We start from the raw sequence: 18,888 nt of genomic DNA on the forward strand, positions 1-18,888 counted from the left end.
GGCACGCAGTTCCTGAGAGCTTCCCGCGGCAGCTCAGTGACCCGCGGGAGTGAGCCGGCTCTCACCGATGTCGAGGGGATAACGCCGGCTTGGTAAAAGCTGTCCAATCCAATCCTCCAGCACCGTGGAAGCCCGCGCCGTCAGCGACAGGGCCCAGAGGTGGGGTAACTCTGCTTGCAGAATTAATGCCCCCAACAGGCCCTGGCTGGGTGTTCGCTGGCATCTTCCCACTTTAGGCTTGGTTTATTCATTCATTCTCTGCTTATTTACTGTGTGACCTTGGGTAAGTAACTTTCTAGGTAGGGATAAAAAAGGACAAGCAAATATATCCATAAATTGAATTATATAGAGGATAAAAAGGAAATCATTAAAAGAAGGAAAGCACTGGAATAAGTAAACTTTAGGATGGGGAGGGGGCACCAGACGAAATGACTTCTGAGTTCTTTTCCAACTCTAGATCTAGAATCCTGTGAGCCTTTCATGATCAAACATTTATTTTTATTTTATTTTTATTTCACTGATTAATTATGAAGAATTTCCCATGGTTCCATTATTCATGTTCTTTCCCACCCCTCCTCCTAACCCCCTCCCATCGTCAATGAGCCATTACATTGGGTTTTACATGTGTCATTGATCAAGACCTATTTCTATATTATTGATATTTGTACTAGGGTAATTGTTTAGAGTCTACATCCCCAACCATATCCCCATCGACTCAAGCATTCATTCATTCATTCATTTATTGGTTTATTTATTTATTTGTGTGTTTATTTTTAAACCCTTAACTTCTGTGTATTGGCTCCTTGGTGGATGAGTGGTAAGGGTGGGCCATGGGGGTCAAGTGACTTGCCCAGGGTCACACAGCTGTGAAGTGTCTGAGGTCTGATTTGAACCTAGGACCTCCCATCTCTAGGCCTGACTCTGCATCCACTGAGCTACCCAGTGGCCCTCCCCCTCAAGCATTTATTAAGCTCCTGCTACATTCAAAGCTCTGTCCTTCCTGCTGTGCAGATGAAAAGAAAGAGTTGGCATCCTCAAAGACCTCACATTCTACCAGGGCACAGGTTTTAAACTGAGGTCCTCACCGAAGTCCATGAATAGATTTTAGAGTGTTGATGAACTTGGATGGGGAAAAGAATATCTTTATTTTCATTTGACTTCTAACTAAAATCAGGCATTTTCTTGAACTATTTTAATGATTCGGAGAAGGGTCCCAGAGGCTTCCTAATAAAGGAGTGAAGGATCCAACAAAGGATAAGAATTTGTTTATTAGGGAGATAAGATATCTAAACATATGAATAAATACAAACTCGTTTTAGAAGAGAGAAAGTATTAACATCTGGGGGAACTGGGAAGGAGGAAGCTGGGGATTCTGAGATATGTAGGAAATAGGAATGTTGCCCTGGAGGTGGGAGGACCTGAGTTTCGAATCTGGTCTCAGACACTGGCTAGTTGTGTGAACCTGGGAAAGTCATTTCATCTGTATCTGCTTCAGTTTCTTCAACTGTAAAATGGCAATAATAGTAGCACCTCCATCCCAGGGTTTGGTTGTGAGGACCAAATGAGATCTATTTCTGAAGCACTCTATAAATGACAGTTATCCTCTTATTATTATTTCTCAGCTTCCCCCTTCCCCAAATGCAAGCTTTTTGAGGAAAACCTAAATTCGAGCTTTGTACCGATGCCCAGCACAGTGCCCAAACGTCCAGTGGGATTGGTGATCTCGCTGATATGGCTATTCCCTCTAATGATGCTGATGGCAACTCTCGTTCCACGTCCTCCCATAAGTTCATCACAGTAAGTTCCAGCCAAGTCCTAGAGGCCATTTTCCGTTTCTTCTGGCATCGGGAGCATTCCTGGGGAGGAGCTCTGGCCATCGCCGTGTGACCAGTCCATCTTCTCTTCATATTGGATGGGGTCTGACGTTGGAGTTCCTTGTTGGTTATGTGCCTGTCCCCTTGGGTGCCTTTTCATTGCTCTGGGCACGATATTACAGTTCAATTTTTTGGAGATTGTTGCACCCAAGAATCTTAATCCAGGATCAAAGAAGCACCCAGTAGGTGCTCAATAAATGTTTAAGTGGAATGGAAGACTGGATAGTCCCAAACCACTCCTATATCTCTTCACTGCTTGAAGTCTATTTTTCATCCATGAAGAGAGCTCTTTCCGTCACTCGAGGTAAACAGCGTAGACAGTGGCTAGAGCAAACAGAGACGTGTTTCTGAAGGTGAAGGAGGCGAAGGTGTCGTTTGCATCATCCCAGAGGCAGCGGCTCCCAATGTGTAGGCTCTGATTATTCAATTGTCCAATGTGGATAATCACGACGAGTTTGTACCTTGGAATCATGAGGTCTTTTACTCTGGCCTTAACAACCTAGAAACAAATACAAAAAAGCAATCACAGAGCCACTGGCAAGTTTGCAAAGCTTAGACCCTTTCTGACACTGGGAAATCAAAGGGACTTGAGTGCCACCCTTATAGGCAGGATGATAACCTGCCCAGGTGTTAGTCATGCCTTACAAAGAACCTGATCTACCCTTTCAGGCAGGCCCTGGCTACAATGGCTCCAGAACCTGTGATTTTATCCACCTCTGAACACAGATCACAGCCTCTTTTAAATTGGATTTAAATTTTAAATTTTAAATTGGATTTGAGAATTTGCTCTGAAAAAATGCACCACCCTGAGACTCTCAACTTGAGGAAGGTGGACAACATGAGCAACAGTGTCAGAATAATGAAAACAGAGAGGCAGCGAAGCCTAGTGGATAGAGAACCCTCTGAATCAGGAAGACCGGAGTTCAGGTCGTAACTTGGAAACTATCCCTTTGTTTCCCTAGGCAAAGAACTTAAGCATAAGTGCTTGGAGATAAACATAGAAAATAGAGCATGTTTGATCATTGTATTTCAGTATCAGTGGTTTCCTTTGTAATCCTATGTTGTTTTATGCATTAAAATATTGTTATGAGAAGCAGTATACAGATTTCATCAGACTGCTCAATGGGGCTTTGACACACCAAAAAGGATGAAAACTTCTAGTCTGTAGATGATAGACAAATTGCTAATTTGCTTAAGTAGAGGAACTTTTCATATAGGTAATTCCTTTTGTGGATGAAGTCACAGGTCTAAACAAGAAAAACAGTATTTTACGTGCATTATTTCATCTGATCTTTCCAATAGCCCTAAGAGGGTTGTTATTGTCTTATAGATGAAGAAATTGTATCTCAAAGAGGCTGAGTGGACTCTCCAGAATCATATAGTAAATCTAAGGTGGGATTAGAACCCAGGTCTCTCCCGACTTCAAACACAGCATTCTCTCTACTGTAAATTATTTTACAATCAGAACTTTTAAAAAGCCTTTTCTCTTTAGGAGCCAATATTCAGTCATTAAGTCATTCTTCTTTTTCAATGGACAAAAAAAATCTGTGCAGAATACTCACCTTGAAGATCTGTGTTGAGGCGTCATCAATGCTAATAGTGTCAGCATTGTGTTATTGCCTTGTTCATAATGAGCTAGACTTCCTACAGAAAGTCTGGAGCTATCTAGGGCATCGCTAATGCAGGAACCATGGCTCAGGGAAGAGTTTATTATAATGACAAAGGCAGGAATTTTCTGGGACTCATTGTATTCCGTAAATCATGGAAAGCCTTCCGACTGTGCCTGCACCTTCTCGAGTTAAGAACTAAAAATATATTATAAAAAAGCTCAAATGCTTCAGCTCCTTGGCTTAAAGGAGAGAATTTCTCTTTTTGTTTTAGAAATGCTCTAAATCAGTCTATTTTAAGAATCAGTGATTTGGATAAAAGCAAAGGCAACATTCTCATTAAATTTTCAGGTGACATAAAGCTGGGAGGGGTAGCCAACATACCGCAGAAAAGAATCGGGTTCAAAAAGCCCCCAACAGAGTAAGACATTGGGCTGAATTGAGGAAGAGAAAATTCAGTAGGGCTAAATACACATTCTTACACTTAAGTTTGAGAAGTTGATTTTGTGGAAATAATATGGGCGATGCACGGGTAAAGGGCAATTTATCTGAAAAAGATCTGAGGATTTTAGTGGCCATCCAGGCCAATGTAAGTCAACAGGTAACATGGGAGCCAAGAAGGTGAATGTGACCATAGAGTGACATGGCAGCTTCCAGGCATGAGAAGGCGATGGTCTCACTAGAACTGAAAGGACTTTGGTCATTGGTAAGATGGAGAGCTTTCAGAGAAGGGCATTTGGAATGAGAGGGGCCTCATGCCACATGAAGATGGGTGCAAGAAACTGAGGATGTTAAGTGGAGGGAAGAGAAGGCTGGGGAGGGACTCCAAAGAAGACAAGATTTTTGTTTAGGAAATTGGCAATCATTCCTGGATTCCCCCATCAACTGGTACCCTTAGGGAGGCCAGTACCATGTAGCAGCCTCTGGGGATACAAAGATGAATAAGTCAGTGGACAGAGTGCCATACCTGGAGTCAGGAAGACGCTGAGTTCAAAAGCCACCTTGGACTTACTTAGTAGGTATGTGACCCTAGGCAAGTCACTTAATTAACTCTTTTAGCCTCAGTTTCCTCACTTGTAAAATGAGCTGGGGGAGGAAATGGCAAGCTAGTCCAGTACCTTTGCCAAGAAAACCCCAAATGGGAAGAGTCACACACAACTGAAATGACTGAACAAAGAATAGGAATGAGAGTCAGAATAGTAATGGAGTAATGGCAATGATAGCACAGTAGTAGAACTAGTGGTAATATTCTAGCCATTGGATATGTGTGATGTATAGAAATGATGCTTAGATGGCATTTACAGAGTGCTCGAAAGTTTGGAAGACCTTTTATAAACACGATTTCATTGATGTGTTTGCGGTCTCTCTTATTATGAGTGTGAGCTCCCTGGAGGCAGGGCCAGTTTTGCTTCCTCTGGGCACATTTGGCTTAGAGTATGCACTTAATAAAATGCTTGCTGATTGTTCTTTGAGCCCATGCCCATTTCAAAGCAGTGCTCTCTCAGAGAAGTTGTGCAAAATTCAATTACTCAACAAATCTTTTTATGAAGCATCCACTATATGCCAGGTTCTTCCCTTGGCACAGGGTTTATGAAATAGTTCCTTTCCATAAGAAACTTGTTTTCTAGTGGGAGAGGAATACATGGACACCCAAAGTGTATAGAAAAGTCAATTTTGTGGAAAAAACTCTAAAAGCTGGGGTGAGGAGGAAGACAGGTCAAAGAAGAGTTTGTAGAAGAAGTGATGTTTTTTTTTTTTTCTTGGACTCTGAAGGAAACTAGTGATTCTTGCATTTGTGGCCACAGGCAATCTTCTTAACAAAGCAGTTCTTCCTCACTTGTGAAATTTTTGCCACTTAAATATCATTAAATGTTCTATAGAATTTGCCACCCAAACCAGTAGCAATCTTGGAGTTTAATAATATCAAATAATATATAATAATAAATAAGATCTAATTAATAATATCTAATACATTGTCTCCCTCAAGAGACACTGGGAAAGCTCTTTGAGGTGAGATATCTTTGTATCCCCAGAGCCTAACCCATGGCACTGGCCTCTCTCCTGGTACCAGTTGACTTGTGATTCTAGAATGGCTGTTCATTCCCTAAACAAAAATCTTGTCTTCTCTGGAGGACCCCGTAAATCATGCATGCAGTCCAGCTAACCCGGTCACCTACCTCAGCTATTGTTTTAGTCATCTGTCTACACAATTCAGGTTCATATTTTTCTTCTTGTAGATAATTAGTTAGTACATCCTTCAAAATGTGTTTGACAGCATCCACAGGAAAACATTTGCTAGGACCTGGAAGGAGAAACGTTGTATTAGTCGCACCTCGAGTACATTATTTTCCCACCATCATTTGAAGAACATTTTGAACATTTTCTTCCCTTCTGTACAGTAAGCAAAGGCCCAATAACGTGTGACTCGCAGTGAGGACCTTGAGCCTTTGGGGCATTCTCCCACCAATGAGAGGATCTCCTCTGCTCTCAAAAATCCAAGCTTTAATATACCTGTCAAACCAAGGACAGAGGAGGAGGAGAAAGACCTCGTGTGCTCACACATTGAAATAATCAGTCATCTATCTATTAAGCTTCCTGCGTACCCAGAACTATGCTAGGCAGTGCAGATGTGAATGTAAAATGGAAGCCAGCTTGGTGTCATTGTGGATAGAGTGCTGGGATGGGAGTTGGAAAGTCCTACCTTTGGAATTCATTTCATTTCCCGGGGCCTCAGATTCCTCATCTGCTCAATGAGCAATGAATTAATTTGTCTGAAACCTCAAAAGTAGTAAGATTTGAACTCATGTCCTTGAACTCCAAATCCAGTTCTTTTTCCTACTGCACCAAGCTCTAAAATTCAGCTCTAAAATCTGAGGATTTAGGAGTTTTTGATGCAGATTTGGACCTCCTCAATTGTCTAAGTAATGCTGTTCCTGATACGCATATGGAATCTCCATTTTGTCCCACAAAGCCTCTTTACCTTTGCCAAAATACTCTTGAAATGAATATGTCTATTTTCCATGAGCCACCTTACTATACAAATGCCTACTGGGAGCTAGAAATTTTGCTTATTTCCAGACACCTTCGGGTGTTTATTGGCTGACTCTGCTGAACTTTCCATCATAAACCCTACCTGAAGCAACTCAAGCTGGCTTAAGCCAGCCTTGTGCTCTGCAGATGCTACCAAAATCATTTGAAACATTCTGGAAGAGCCTGCCCATTCTCCAGCCCAATTCCACCCCAAACCACCCTCAGAGGGCTGTCAGCATCAATGCCCTTGCTCCTCTTGGTCTGGGACGCTTCATTCTGAATGTCCCTGGCATGCAAGCCTAGCTTTTTCCATTTTAATAAATAATCATTTCCACTCAACCAACTTCTATCTTTTTGAGGAATGGGGTTTTTTTTTTATGGTTGGCACCTTAGTGAGAGATGGGACTATAACGAATGTAATGGGTTCCTTGAGAACTTTCTATTTCTTGGGTTTGTTCATGCATGCTTTTGGGTCTTATACAAGTCCTGTAGCGGGAAAATAAGTAGCTGTCCTATTGAGTATACTGATATTGAGTATCTTTTTTTTTTTTAGAGAACCCTGTTATCCATATTTGGGGGAGACCTTAGACATGAATTATACCCAAGCTTAGCTTTAGAGATTTCCCTGAAGTTTTATTCTAGATTGAGAGCAGAGCTAGAGACCTTCTTTGGGCTCAGTCTCAACCCCAATACATGTTCCTGAGTCCATGGGAGCCCCGAGGACCTTGCTGAGTCTTTAGAATCTTGGGGTTGCCTCTAGAATGAGAAGGCTGGACAAAATGACTGAGCTAGCTCTCAGCCTGGGGTCTGTAAACCTTTAACAAATATTTTTATGCCTGCATATAATCGATATAATTAGCTTCTTTTGTATTTTATCCTATTTATTTAATCTGATACATCTGAAAATATCATTCAGAGAAGGCAAGCAGAAGTGTCTTCCAACTGCCAAAGGGTTAATGGGATGCAAAAAGATGAACTTTTACTCTGATGTTTCATCTAGTTCTGAATCGATGTTCCTGGCATCTAATGAATGCTTATTGTTTGAAAAATGTCCTACTCCATGGCCACAAGTGCTCCTTTTCCCCTCTAGGACCCTATGAACACAACAGAAACTCTATGAACAGAGAATTTGTGTCTAAGTAGTGCTAAGGCAAATTGTTGGAGAGAAAATGATTCCCTTTAATAATTGTTCTCGGTTTTCCCTTACACAACAAATACCTAATTAAATTGGTTTTCTTTTCATTGAATTGGCCAGCTGTCTCCACACCAGGTAGATGGAGCACAAACTCCTTGAGAACCTTTCTTATAGGCACAGCATGGCAGAAGCGAGGAAGCATGTATAAAATGAAAATAGAGATGTGTGGATATGTGGAAATACAAGATCGAATTTGGCAACAAGATGGCTGACCAAACACTTAAATAACTAGCCAAACAAAAAACTCAGCTCTCATAAAAGGATTAATTCAGTAAGAAATTTCTCTTCTCTTCTCTTCTCTTCTCTTCTCTTCTCTTCTCTTCTCTTCTCTTCTCTTCTCTTCTCTTCTCTTCTCTTCTCTTCTCTTCTCTTCTCTTCTCTTCTCTTCTCTTCTCTTCTCTTCTCTTCTCTTCTCTTCTCTTCTCTTCTCTTCTCTTCTCTTCTCTTCTCTTCTCTTCTCTTCTCTTCTCTTCTCTTCTCTTCTCTTCTCTTCTCTTCTCTTCTCTTCTCTTCTCTTCTCTTCTCTTCTCTTCTCTTCTCTTCTCTTCTCTTCTCTTCTCTTCTCTTCTCTTCTCTTCTCTTCTCTTCTCTTCTCTTCTCTTCTCTTCTCTTCTCTTCTCTTCTCTTCTCTTCTCTTCTCTTCTCTTCTCTTCTCTTCTCTTCTCTTCTCTTCTCTTCTCTTCTCTTCTCTTCTCTTCTCTTCTCTTCTCTTCTCTTCTCTTCTCTTCTCTTCTCTTCTCTTCTCTNTCAAGTGACTTGCCCGGGGTCACACAGCTCGGAAGTGTCTGAGGCCAGATTGGAACCTAGGACCTCCCGTCTCTAGGCCTGACTCTCAATCCACTGAGCTACCCAGCTGCCCCCAGTAAGAAATTTCTTGTAAGAGGTGATGAAAAAAAATTTCTATATGTTTTATCTCATGTAGTCTACTCCACAGACAGACTTCTCAAATGGATAAGAGATCTCTTTGGCTTCTTATCTTCCATTTGTCTTTTAAGAGGATGCAGTTTAAAAGACACCCATAAAAGGCATAGACAGTCTAAAAGAAAATGTTAGTTTCTTTCTGTCTGCTTTTGATAATTTATTAAGTGTTTATCATCGAACCTCAATATAACCAACCTAATTTGTTTAGTAACTGTCTTACATTTTAGTTAATTAATTCTAAAGCATAAGGTTTGGGTTACTCCCTCTGGCTCCTTTTCAGGATTCATTCTCCTTTCCTGGTTATTCTTTTCCCTGAGGAATTGTGAAATTGGATTCCAAAAACTCTCAGGTTGGCTCTAAACATTGGAAACTCAAGAGGATCAGGGATTCAGAAGGGGAAAGGTGGCCATCCCACCAGGATCCAGGATTATTCTTTGTGGAAAGGCCATGTTACAGGATTTCACGGATCCACCTTCTGGATTATTTCACCTTTTCATCAGAGGTAGCTGGCCTAAGGTAATGCTGACATTTCAAAATAAAAAAATTACAAATCCAAATGGGGAGAGGGAGGCTGGTGAAACATACCCAGCTGATAGGTGTTTTCCATCTGAACTGCCAAGTGGGAAGCATCATCACGGTGGCTGGGCTCATCCACGTAAGACACAGTGCTCGTTGAACTAAGGACAACAATGGAAGAGAATTGCTCTTGTTATCCTGATAGACGGAAGCATCTCCAAAAGTTCCAAAGGTCTAGCTTCTTGTTAAGAAAGTTTTAATCAAGAATGGCTCATGTTTCCATCTGCCTTATGCCTTTCCCCACCCAAAACCCATGGATGACCTGTCATGGCTCATTCCATTTCCATGAAATGAACAGGATCATAAACCTTTCTTTTAGCTTTGTTCCACCCCTCAGAATATGAACTCCTTAAAACACAGACTGGCTCATCTTTCTACTTATAACTCCAGTGTTCCATGCAGTGCCCTGCCCATGGCAAGCTCACAAGTAAATCCTCTTCTGTTGCATTTAAAGTCATCATTTATAAAGACTCATCATTTATTGCAAAGAAAGGATGACAGTAAAGGATGTCATCAGAGAAATATCTGATAGAAAAAGAAGACAAGTTGGTCATGTGGTAAGAGCAAGAGAGAACCACTGGACAGCCTACGTGCTCCTTTGATGTTATTAAATGTCAGGAGAAATCAAGGAGGTTTCCTAGCACATTGGGTGGTTTCCCTGTGACAAACACATGGGAAAGTACAAATGAGAGTCTCTCAGGGTGGGCAAAGTATGAAGAGCTTGTGATTTAACCAGGGCATATCTATATTGATGAGGTCACAGATCCAGTATATTATTTGAATATTTTTATCATTTACAAAGTGAATAGATTGCAAATGCTTTATAAACTTTAAGGAAGGGCTACACAAATGCTAAGTGTGTTGTTAATTGTTCTTCTTCTTCTTATTTTTAAACCCTTACCTTCTATCTTAGAATCAATACTATGAATTGGTTCCAAGACAGAAGAGTGGCAAGGTCTAAGCAATGGGAGTTAAGTGACTTGCTCAGAGTCACACAGCAAGAAGAGTCTGAGACAAGATTTGAACCCAGCACCTCCCATCTCTAGGCCTAGCTCTCAGTCCACTGAGCCACCTAGTTAAATATAAAGGACTTTACTTAGAGAGACCAAGCAAGATAGTAAAAATATCATTATCCCCATTTTACTGATGGTGAAGTCAAGGATTAAAGAGTATATGTGATTTGGCTATGGCTACATCATTAGGAAATGGACCATAATTTGAAGCTAGGTCTCTTAGCCTCCTAGTCCAATATTCTTTCCATGATATTTTTCTACGTAAGGCTAAATTTGTTTCCATATTATTTTTCCTACTAACCAGCTTTCAGAAAGTAAATGAGGATATTTATGTAAAAAGAAAAATGATTATTTCATCAAGTAAATTAGAAATGATCTGAATTTTCTAGCTGAGAGATAACATCTAGTGTATAGATGGAGTGTAGGTTTCGGAGACAGGAAGACCTAGTTTTGAGTCATGCCTAATGCACATTGGCTCTGGGACCTTGGCTAAGCCCCTCAAACTCTCATGACTGAAAAGCTCTCTAATATTATAAATAGCAGAGAATGTGCCAGTCCGTATTAGTAGAGGGTATTTCTTTACTCAGAAGTTTCCTAAACCAATGAAATCCCAAATCCATTTCCTATTCTATAGCAAAAAGTTTTCCTTTCTTCTATCTTCTGGTAAAAATAAATCAGCTGTAGAACTGATAACTTTTCTGTTGGAAGGAGCCTCAGAGAACATCTAGTTGATTCCACATTGGGAACAGAATCCCCTTTCCTATATGGCCCAAGGAAAGGTCATCTCACCTCTGGACCTGAGTTCAGAATCCTGCCTTAGATGTTTACCACCAATGTGGTGTTGTCCAAGTCACTTAACTTCCCAAGGCCTTGGTTTCCTCTTTTGGAAAATGAGAAGGTTGAATGGGATGGCCTCTGTGTTCCCTTTTAGGTTTAAATCTGTGATCTGTAATTGGTAGGAAGCCCCTCCTTTCCCATACAGAGCTGAAATTGGTCCTACTCCTTCCATCAAGAAGCAACTAGAATAAACCTTATCCCTCTCTGAAGAGCCCGTCAAGGACTCCAAGACAGCTCTCGTGCTGTCCTGGCCCAAGTCTTCTCTTTTCCAGGCTGAACATCCCCAGTTCCTTCAACCGATCCCCAGATGGTGTGGACTCCAGGTTCTTCAATGCCCGCTCTCCCCACCCCCCAGAAGGCATTAATGGTGCTTAGGGCTGAGATCAACAATAGCATTAGGAGATATAACTGGAGGCACAAAGTAGCTCAGAACCATCACCTGGAGAACAGGGGAGGAATTAAGGTGATTACAACAAATCCTTTGCAAAAACTCTTTGGTACTGAAAGAATCAGAAACGCCCCCAAAGAGAAGCCACAATTCAACCTAAATCAATAAACATCCAAGACCCTTTTCATCCCCCTATTCATCACCTGGAAAGGCCAATTGCTTGGGCAAAGTGAGGCAATATGAGCTCTCCCAGGTGCTGACCTGGAAGAGGAGATCCAAGGATGGAGGCACCAAGTGGGTTTCCCAAACCCCGCCCTAGTTCAGGTGAGCCCCAACGGACATTGCTTCATGGCAGCCTCCAAATGGGCCCTCCTGACCCTGCTCCACCTGTGAGGCAAGCTAGGGTGTCACTTCAAAGGGGGGGTGAGATAATGGAGTGGGGGAGGGTGAGGAAAAAAAGATTGGAAAGATCTGTGCTTTCATTGAATAGGAGGTGGGGATGATTGTTCTCTGTTATGCCCATGGGCACCCCCCTTCCTTTGGGGATACAAAAGACTTGTTGGTCCTTTACTTCTTAATATTGAATAAGTTGATTTTGAATGAAAAATTTAAAAGTTTCAGTTATATACATATATGATCTATAAACACATACGTGCATACATGTATACATGTGTATCTAGCTATACATATGCATATACAAAATTAATCCATTGAGAATTAGCAAGCATCTATTAAACACCTGCTCCATGCCAGCTGAGCACCCCAGAACCAATGTTTGTGAACTGTGGCGCCGGAGAAGACTTCTGAAGGTCTCCTGGACAGCAGGGAGATCAAATCAATCAGTACTTAGAGAAATTAATTCAGACGAATCACGGAAAGGTTCACCTCTAAGTGACTTGCCCCAGCTTTAATCTTTTGGCCACATAATGAGAAGGCAGGCCTCGTTGGAAAAGGCTCTGCTATGGAGAAAGGCTGAAGGCAAAAGCCAAGGGGATGATAGAGGATGAGATGGAGAGATGGCATCGGGGACCAGTGAACACAAACCCGAGAGACTTCAGGAGATAGAGTGGGGAATAGGAGGGTCTGGTGTGCTTCGGTCCAGTCCGTGGGACCCTGAAGAGCTGGACACACAATATTAACGACAGCACAACAAAATGGGCCTGTCTCCATGCTGGGCACTGGAGATGACAGCACAGAAATAAAATTGCTCCTCCTTACAGGTAGACCTCATCACAGATACATTTGTACACATACACAATCGTTGTTGTTGTTTCAGTCGTGCCCCTCTCTTTCGGACTCCATTTGAGGTTTTCTTGGCAGAGATACTGGAGGAGTTTGTCCTTTCCTTCTCCAACTCATTTTACAGATGAAAAGACTGAGGCAAATAGGGTTCAGTGATTTGCCCAAGGTCACATAGCTAGGGAGTCTCTGAGGCTGAATTTAAACTCAGGAAGATGAGTCTTCCTAACTCCAGGTCCAGTGTTCTATCCACTACACCACCTAGCTGCTCACATACAACACTATGTACATACATAATATACACAGGTACACAAAAATAGCAAACACACATGTATTTATATCCATGCCTATCCATAACAAAACATAATACACATGGGGCACATATATGCATGTTCATGTATGCCACTTAAATCCACATATACATACATAAATGTTCACATTCTTGAATATATTGTAATGGAGCAGAGAAGACTAAAAGGTAACAGAGCCCCTCACGGCCCCTCACGGGGTCAGCAGTCTAGCTGGGTTTTCCCCCAACCTCTTATCTCACTTCCCTTCTGTCCACTTGCCTGACCCTCCCTGGTTGCTAACAGCACCACATTTGCTTCTGAGAAACTGCTTGCTTGCTTAAGGAATGTATATTTTTGAACACACCAATCCTATCCTTTAAAATGCGCGCCAAGGAAAATTCCCACCAACTTATTTTCCTACATATGTACTGGGCTTACTTATGGGTGGTGCGATTCTCCCTCATGTGAGGAGGACGCCCCGGTCTGCGGATTATTAAAGGTCCCTAAAACCTCTAAACCTGAGTGTTGGGCCTTTTTCAGGAGGTGTCCCACTTCAATTTATTTATAGGTAGTATATGATACAGTAGAAACACAGTAGATTTGGAATCAGACGCCTGGGATTCTAATCCCATCCTAATTACTACAGGTATGATCTTGGGCGAGTCATCTAATTGTCAGAGTCATATCTCTGATCCTTTGACACACTGATGGAATTGTGGGTCCTTTAACTACTGAAATGTTATTCACTATCTTTCATGGTGGTGAATGTTTGGAACCTGTGGTAGATGTGTGTGGATGTGTACTAAACCTTTACTTCCCAATGAACAACTAACAAAAATAAAATAGTGGCTGTCACCACTTAAAGAAGACAGACTTGCCAATGTGCAATATGCCTCAAAGGATGTATTGGGTGGGAGAAACTTTGGGCTCAAACCCCAGCTTGGTCACTTAGTGACTTATGCATCTCTTGGCAAGCCACTGCATTTCTCTGTGCCTCAGTTCCCTCATCTGTAAAAAGGGGAGATTGGCCTCAATGACTTCTAAGTTCCTTCCAGCTCCCAATTTTTCATCCTCTCAAATACCATCAATTGCCAGCCGTTCTCTGTCTGTCCAGAATGCTCTTTTTCCTTATCTCTGTCCTTCAGCATTTTTGTCTTCCTGAAACAAACTGTCCCTTGGGTTCTTGAGAGACAGCCTGGCATGGTGGAGAGAGATGAACTTGGTGCCTGAGGCTTTGAGTTCACCTCCTGGCTCTGCTAATTTTTAATGGAGGAACCTTAGTTTTGCCCCATCTCTGGACCTTGCTTTCTTCATTTGTAAACTAAAAAAGCTGAAACCAGGTGTTCTCAAGGTTCCTTCTAGCTCTCAGTCTAGGTGCTTATGTCCTGGGGCAGCCCCTGTCACTTGAGGTCAGCTTTATTGTTAGGAAGCCTTTCAGGGTCCCTCAGTTGTTCCTGTCTTGCCCTCTAAGGTCACCATCCACTCTGTATGGATCTGGTATCCACCATCTTAGGTGCATGTTCCATTCCCCATTCTAAGATCCTTGAGGAAAAGTGCAATTTTACTCAGGGATACAGGCAGATTTATTTTTAGTGAGACAGTTAATCAGGAAGACTTGTGTTCAGATCCCGGATGGCCCCAGGCAAACTACTTATCCTCCTTAAGCTTCAGTTTTGAATTCTGTAAAATGGGAATAATTAATATCTTAACTATCACCCAGCATTATATGGAGAGCAAGTGAGACAGCAAAGGTACAATGCTTTGGTAAACTAAAAACAGATATAGAAAGTTTGGCTATAATTCTACCAGTTGAAGTGTTGGGTAGAACAGACAGGATGCCCTCCTGGCACAAAAAGCCATTCACTGTCTCTTTCCAGACAGTAGCCTTGAAGACTTTGGGCAGTGGTTATAGCTACCAGAGAGATGCTGCCATCCAGTGGACTCACTAAAGCCATCACAACTCCTCAGGGAAAATGAAATCTGGCTATCCAGGGGGAATAGCCAGGCACTCTGAATGCTTTGTTCCTGGAGAGGGTAAGAAGGTTTTGGATTTCTTTTTTCAAACTTGGACAGCAAATGACTTTCTGCTCAATTAATTCTGTTGAGAAATACATTCATCCCTTCCTCTAAGCTCAATGGACTATTCCTGATTTCCCACCAATTTATATCATATTTATTCTCTTCATATTTATTTTTCACATACTTATTAATATACTTGTCTTAGCTTCTAGAATTGAAGATCCTCTCATATGTGCATTATTTCATTCTTTGTAGTTGTATCACCAGTACCTAGTATGAAATTAACAAATGCTAATTAATTGGTTCATTGATTAATTGATTTGAGTTCATCCAGGCAATCCTAGGAAAGCCTTCTCAGGGAATTTTATTGTAATTTTACTGGCAAGGTGAAGAATCCCTAACCCTGACCTCTCTTTATGCCCAACCTCCCATTGGAAACTGGATGAGAAAGAAGGAAATCTTGCAAAAATAATTTCAGCAGCATGTGATGACACATTATATCAGGGGGCAGCTGGGTGGCTCAGTGGATTGAGAGGCAAGCCCAGAGATGGGAGGTCCTGAGTTTAAATGTGGCCTCAGATACTTCCTAACTATGTGACTCTGGGCAAATCCTTTGTCCCGATTAACCCTATCCCTTACTGCTCTCCTGCCTTGGAACCTATGCTTTGTATCCATTCTAAGACAGAAAGTAAAGGTTGAAAAAAAAGAGGCATCATGTCTTGCTGGAGGGGATTTATCCACTGGGGAGTTCTGTGAAATGAAGAAATCACAAATCCAGGCAATAAGTAAGGAGTACCTCCTTCACAAGGTTCAGTGGAGACTCAAAGGACATAATATGTCAAGGGCTTTGAAACTGGGAAAGGGTTCTGGAAGTCTTTGCAGAATTGGTAGAGCATCTCCCTCCACACAAGGCATCTATGAATCTTAGGGATAATTTAGAGAACCTTAAGCAACAGAATTAATAGAACCGCAAAAAAACCTCCCCTAAGTGCCTTTCTGCCTAGCTCCATTCAAAGATGTCTTGTCCTATCCACTAGTAAAGTGTTAGGAGTGCCTGGTTGTTCCCTTTGGGACCCAACTTTATTTTCCCTGATGGTTAAGGTTTACCGCTAGCATGCTTTCAGAGGCAGAGTCTAGACCTTTCCTGAGTTAAAGGAAAGTCCTCTTTTCCCCATGTTTACTCCTTCTCAAGATAGGTATTATTATGCCTACCTTGGAGATGTGAATGACTAACAGTGAGACGGGTTGGGTAGTGATCAGGCCCTAAAGGAAAGAATGTTGGCTTTAGGGTCAAAGTATCTAGGTATAAATCCCATGCCTGGTATCTTTATGATCTGGGCCCAGTCCCTTCATCTCTTCTGGCCTCAGTTGACCTAAATGGCTCCTAACTTCCCTTCTAGTTTTAAATCAGGAGAATCAAATCAACAAGCCTTAATTTAGCACCTATTCTATACCAGGCACCATGTTAACCACAGTTCGTGCCCTCAGGTAGCTCTCATTGGTAGGGGAGACAACATGCAAACAACTGCATACAAATAGATTATATGGCGTATCCCAAAAGGTAGTGCAGTTTTAAAACGTTAAAACTTAAAAGTATACTAAGACAAGGACCAGCTAGGTGGCTCAGTGGATTGAAAACCAGACTTAGATCATTAGTAATTTCATCTACCACCTGGCATTGTATGGGGATCTTGGGAAGTCCTGGGTTCAAATCTGGACTCAGATACTTCCTAGCTGTGTGACCCTGAATAAGTCACTTAACCTCCATTGCTCAGCCCTTACCGCTCTGCTGCCTTGGAACCAATACACAATATTGATTCTAAGATGCAAGGCAAGGCTTTAAACAAATACACAGACTTTTGGGGACATCTTCTATACAAAGGCTAAATTGGAGATCATCCCAGGGAATGATATCATTATGATCCTAATTCCCCAAAGCCAACTGATTAACCCCAAGACTTGTCCAAGGAATCTGCTTTCTCTGTCCTTCCCCTGTTGGACTGGATGTTGGCAGAGTACAGAAGGGGCCTCTCTAAGGAGCCACACTCTTTGTTCTAGTTGTATGACATTCTTGGACAATCCTCCTGGTCTGGGGCCAGACTCAACTGACCATCTATGTTTACAGTCATTCATCTGTAGCCTAACCTTGTGGTCAACTCCGTGGGTAAACTTAGGAAGCATTCTCCGACTCCCTACAGATTCATCTTGGGTTACTCTCTGAAGGTAACCTAACCTCTATGTTTCAGATTCCATTCAAGACTATGACAATACCATGGACAGTTCCTGCACGGTGGCATCTAATACCCAACACTGGCCAAAGACTGAACTCTGTTCCAGTAAGAGGGGTGGGAAATGGGATAGCCCGCTTAACAACGACAACAACAGCAAGGACAACTAGCATTTAAATAGCACTTTCATCTTTGCAAATTGATCCTTACAACAACTCTGGGAGCTAAATGCTATTATTATCCTCATTTTACAGATGAGTAAACTGAGGCATAGAGAGGTTGTGCCTTTCTCATTGCCATTCAGCTGGTAAGTGAGAGAGCAGGTGTACAAACCTAGTTCTTTAATTCTTAAGTTTTCATTTCCTCCTTCCCATAGCATGTTCTCCCACCCCAATTTCTAAGTAACCAGATTGCCATAAAATATACTTCATGCTGAAAATGTACTAAACCTAACTGAATATGTATCTAGTTCTGACCTCCCTTTGGGCTCTATGTTCTGGCACAGAAATTGCTGTGAACATCAGTTTTATCAATTGTGTTGTTTCAAAGACAGTAACTTGAAAACAGGGCTGCTGTTGGGCTGTAACCACCTGATGGGATATCTTAGAAGCTACTTTTCCACGTAATCCATTTTATCAGACTGTTTATTTGTAATTCGTCTATCTTCAAGAAATTAGAAGGCAAATCCATGGCCCTCTGTCTCCAAATTGTAAGTATCTGAGCTTTTTAGTCATATGAATTTTGTGTAAAAGGATACTTAATGCGTTCCACTCCCAGTTAGGGACCTTTGTTTTCCACCTCCTACACTAGAGGTGTCAAACAAGCAACACTGGAGCTTGCAACACATTTGAGAGCAGCTAGAGTAAAATGCAATCGGGAAATCTTTAGCAAAATAAATAATAATACAATAGAACATAGATACTATTATTATGTGGTTTTCTAAGTCAATACACAACCAGTGGGGGGAAGGAGTATCTTTCTATTTGAGTTTGACTCCACTGATCTCTATTAAATCACTGTTAAACTGATATTCTTAAATATCTCAGTTCTAACCACGTTATTCCATTGCTTAAGAAGTTTCCGTGGGTTCCTTTTGCTTCCTAGGATCAAATACAAACCCCTCAGCGTGGCATTTCCCAATCTAACTCCTACCTTTCTTTAAAGATTGCTCTGGTATCACACTCAATCACCACCTCATTTTTCCATACTCAGCACAATCTAATTATAGAAGGAAATACATTTTAATCAGTACTCTGGCCTTGTTTATCTAAAAGTGGAAATGGAGCAATTAGAGACCCAGCTACTTACTCTTTGGCTCTTCCATAGATCTCCTTCATCTTGATGTCAGGGCTGTTCACTGATGACATGCTGCCTCTTTTCTTCAGGAACCGAGAAGCCTTGTCTTTGGCGATCTCAGACATCTTGATCAGAAACTAAAAAGGGAAACATCTAACATAGTGTGATAGAAATATGGAAACAGGTGGGTTTGAACCTTGTTGGGTTGGTAGTGATGGGCGTGATGCTAATTGATATTTCTAAGGTGCTTTAATACATTATCTCATTTGATTTTTGCAACAGCCCTGGGAGGTAGGAGAGAACTTGGCGCTACTATTCCCATGATTTTTCAGATGAGGAAACCAAGGCTCAGATAGGTTAGATGATGTGCCCAGG

At 41.7% G+C, this 18,888-nt stretch overlaps 1 protein-coding gene across 1 annotated transcript; it reads right to left on the reverse strand.

Moving 5' to 3' along the window:
* Positions 1–2,169: 2,169 nt before the first annotated feature.
* DYNLT5 (dynein light chain Tctex-type family member 5) lies at positions 2,170–18,638 on the reverse strand. The gene is made up of 4 exons (XM_044675784.1): positions 18,526–18,638; positions 9,213–9,304; positions 5,659–5,783; positions 2,170–2,373 (listed from the first exon to the last, which is right to left on the reverse strand). The coding sequence occupies exons 1-4, from the start codon at positions 18,636–18,638 to the stop codon at positions 2,170–2,172; spliced, it is 534 nt and encodes a 177-aa protein (XP_044531719.1).
* Positions 18,639–18,888: the final 250 nt, after the last annotated feature.

The sequence above is a fragment of the Gracilinanus agilis genome, chromosome 4 (assembly GCF_016433145.1).
Source record: "Gracilinanus agilis isolate LMUSP501 chromosome 4, AgileGrace, whole genome shotgun sequence".
Lineage (NCBI taxonomy): Eukaryota > Metazoa > Chordata > Mammalia > Didelphimorphia > Didelphidae > Gracilinanus > Gracilinanus agilis.

What these genes read in the sequence shown, in the direction of transcription:
- DYNLT5 (XM_044675784.1), bottom strand. Translation starts at nt 18,638, where the DNA reads ATGTCTGAGATCGCCAAAGACAAGGCTTCTCGGTTCCTGAAGAAAAGA. An exon ending in ATCTATGGAAGAGCCAAAGA is followed by an intron (nt 9,305 to 18,525) that starts GTAAGTAGCTGG and finishes TGTTGTCCTTAG; the next exon opens with TTCAACGAGCACTGTGTCTT. An exon ending in TGACTAAAACAATAGCTGAG is followed by an intron (nt 2,374 to 5,658) that starts GTAGGTGACCGG and finishes ATTTGTTTCTAG; the next exon opens with GTTGTTAAGGCCAGAGTAAA.